The following is a 3,397-nucleotide window of genomic DNA, read 5'->3' as shown; positions in this document are numbered from 1 at the left end:
ATACTGAGGAGATTAATGATTTTTTGGACCAAAAACCTAATAATCAACCAATATAGAATTCGAAAGCACACAACTTGATGCAAGAAAGCCAAAAATGCAAGCGCAAAAAATCATTCGTGAATGCTTCAACCTCAAATGCATCAACAGAGATGCAATCACCCTCTATCCATAGAGGTTAAAGAAAAAGAATGACGAAAGCCAATTTCGACGCTTTTTAGATGTTTTAAAACAGTTGCATATCAACATTTCGTTAGTAGAAGCGTTGGAACAGATGCTGTCATATGTGAAATTTTTTAAAGATATACTCTCTAGGAAAAGAAGGATTGGAAGATTTGAGACAGTAGCTTTGACACAAAAAATGTAGGGACATAATACAAGAGAACATCCCAGTAAAAATGAAAGATCCTAGGAGTTTCACAATTCCTTGCTCCATTGGAGGTGTTGACATAAGGAAATCCCTATGTGATATGGGGGCTAAGATAAGTTTGATGCTCCTATCCATCTTCAAGAAGTTAGGAAAATGAAGATTAGAGGATTTGAGACAGTGGCTTTGACACAAAAAATGTAGGGACATAATACAAAAGAACATCCCAGCAAAGATGAAAGATCCTGGGAGTTTCACCATTCCTTGCTCTATTGGAGGTGTTGACATAAGGAAATCCCTATGTGATATGGGGGTTAAGATAAGTTTGATGCTCCTATCCATCTTCAAGAAGTTAGGAATTGGAGAATTAAGGCCAACTACAATGACATTGCAAATGGCAGATCGTTCTCTAGCGCACTCTGAAGGAATAATTGAAGATGTACTGGTGAAAGTTGATAAATTTATCTTACCCGTAGACTTCATAATCTTGGATTATGAAGCAGATCGAGATGTGCCCATCATTTTGGGTAGAACATTCCTATTCATCGGACGGACACATATTGGCGTACATAAGGGTGAAATAATAATGAGGGTAAATGGACAAGAGGTAAAATTCAACATCATCAAGGCATTGGAATACTCGAATGAAATGAATGCATGTCAAGCAATTGATGCAAAAGACGATTGGCCATGTGAAACAAATCTTGAAGGTGATATTGAAGATGAAGAAACTGAAGTAGACATATAGCTCCCTGACACATGTTATGTGGCGAAAGTAATTCAAAGGAACTTTGTGCCTCTAGACTTAGGTGACCGAGAGAGTAAAGGTAACCCTTCGCTGAATCAGCCTCTTGCATTTGAAATGAAAACTCTTCCCGTTCATTTAAAATATGCCTTTCTCGGTGAAAGAGAAACTTTATCTATTACTATCTTAGCTACGCTTACTCCAGAAAATGAAGAAGCCTTTATGAAAGTTTTGAAGAAATATTGAGCCATCGGATGGACTCTAGGGGAATCAACCTTTCATATTGCATGCACAAGTTAAGGCTCGAAGAAGGAAAAAAGTCTCAATTGAACATCAGCGCAGACTTAACCCTACAATGAAGGAAATGGTGAAAAAGGAAATATCCAAGTGGTTGGATAGGGGAATAATCTTCCCCATTTCTGATAGTAAATGAGTGATTCCAGTCTAGTGTGTGTCAAAAAAAGGAGGAATGACTGTGACCCCAAATTAAAACAATGAATTGGTACCCACTCGAACTGTCACCGAGTGGAGAATATGCATGGATTACAGGAAACTGAATGCATCAACCAAGAAGGACCATTTTCCATTACCATTTATTGATTAGATGCTTGACAGACTAGCAAGAAATGACTTCTTTTGTTTCTTGGATGAATACTCAGGATATAATAGATAATGATAGCACCAAAAGACCAAGAAAAAATGACATTCACATGCCTCTATGAGACATTCGCTTTTCGGCGCATGCCCTTTGGGTTGTGCAATGCACCTAGCACCTCTCAAAGGTGTATGATGACCATTTTTTTTTACTGTCTGGAGGAATCAGTTGAGATATTCATGGATGATTCTCAGTATTTGAAAAATCCTACAAGTTCTGCCTAGCTAACCTCAAGCTAGTACACGAAGGTGTGAAGACACCAACTTAGTATTGAATCGGGAAAAATGTCATCTTATGGTAAATGAAAGGATTGTGCTTGGGCACAAAGTATCTAGATATGACTTAGAAGTTGATAAAGCCAAAATTGAAGTTGTGGAAATATTACCTCCTCTAACAAATGTAAAGACATCGAGAAGTTCCCTAGGTCACATCGGCTTCTATCGTAGATTTGTTAAGGACCTTTCAAAGATAACATGTCCACTTGAAGTAAATAGACCCTTCCTTTTTTACGACAACTGCTTACAGGCATTTGAAACAATGAAGCAAACATTAGCCATAACACTTATCTTAATTGCACTTGATTGGTCTTCCTTTGAATTAATGTGTGGTGTAAATGACTAGGCAATAGGTGTTGCTCTAGTTCATCAAAAAGATAAAATTCTTCACTCCATTGCATATGCAAGCAAAACTATCAATGAAGCACAAGAAAATTATACAACCATTGAGAAAGAATTGTTGGCAATAGTGTTTGCTGTAGAAAAGCTTAGAGTCTATCTATTGAGGTTAAAAGTCATCATTCATACCGACCACTCTACGATCAAATACTTGATGATTAAGAGTGATGAAAAACCTCAATTGATCAAATGGATTTTGTTACTATAGGAGTTTTATATGAAGATTATAGATAGAAAGGGAATTGATAACAAAATAGCTGATCATTTATCCCGACTTGAGAATACTGAAGTTGATCCCATGCAACCAAAAGTCAACACATGCTTTCCTGATGAAATGGTATTAAAGATTGATGACTTCACATATGGTATATGGACATAGTAAATTTCTTGGTATGCATACAATTTCCTAAAGAGTATAATGCGTAATAGAAAAAGAAGTTGATGCACGAGTCAAATTCTATTACTGGGATGAACCTCATTTATACAAGCGCGGACCTAATCACATCTTCAGACAGTGTGTTCCTGAGATTGCTTACTACCACATACGATCCTAATGTCATGAATCACCTTTTGGAGGCCACTTTGGAGGCATTTGTGCAATTTTCGTTTGTCAGTTCAATGGCTTCATAAGGAAGATTTATTTGATAACAAAAGGTCCTGACCATCTTGATTTCGATTTTCCTGAAAAGAAATGTAATTAGGAGTTAAATAGAAGAACTTTTAAACCTACAAAAGAAATTTTTCTTACTGATGCATTGATCATGCCAATGTTTTGTTCTTTTTTTGTATATTTTTCATTTTCATAAGCTTGAAATCTCTATACGTCTAGTACATTCAATTGCAATTTCCTCACTATCCAATAACATTTAGATAAATGTTCATCTTTTTGGTGGCCCAATGTGCTTTATGCTCCAGCTCTAATGGAAAATGACAGGCTTTTCCAAATATCAATGCATAAG

The 3,397-nt window shown here is 36.4% G+C and overlaps 1 protein-coding gene across 1 annotated transcript; it reads left to right on the top strand.

Annotated features, from left to right (window-relative positions):
- Positions 1-599: 599 nt before the first annotated feature.
- Positions 600-1,112, top strand: LOC120067449. The gene has a single exon (XM_039019009.1). It carries the CDS (start codon positions 600-602, stop codon positions 1,110-1,112), a length of 513 nt encoding a protein of 170 aa, XP_038874937.1.
- Positions 1,113-3,397: the final 2,285 nt, after the last annotated feature.

Source organism: Benincasa hispida, chromosome 12, assembly GCF_009727055.1.
Source record: "Benincasa hispida cultivar B227 chromosome 12, ASM972705v1, whole genome shotgun sequence".
NCBI classification, from domain to species: domain Eukaryota; kingdom Viridiplantae; phylum Streptophyta; class Magnoliopsida; order Cucurbitales; family Cucurbitaceae; genus Benincasa; species Benincasa hispida.
This window is presented reverse-complemented; position numbering and strand designations above follow the sequence as displayed.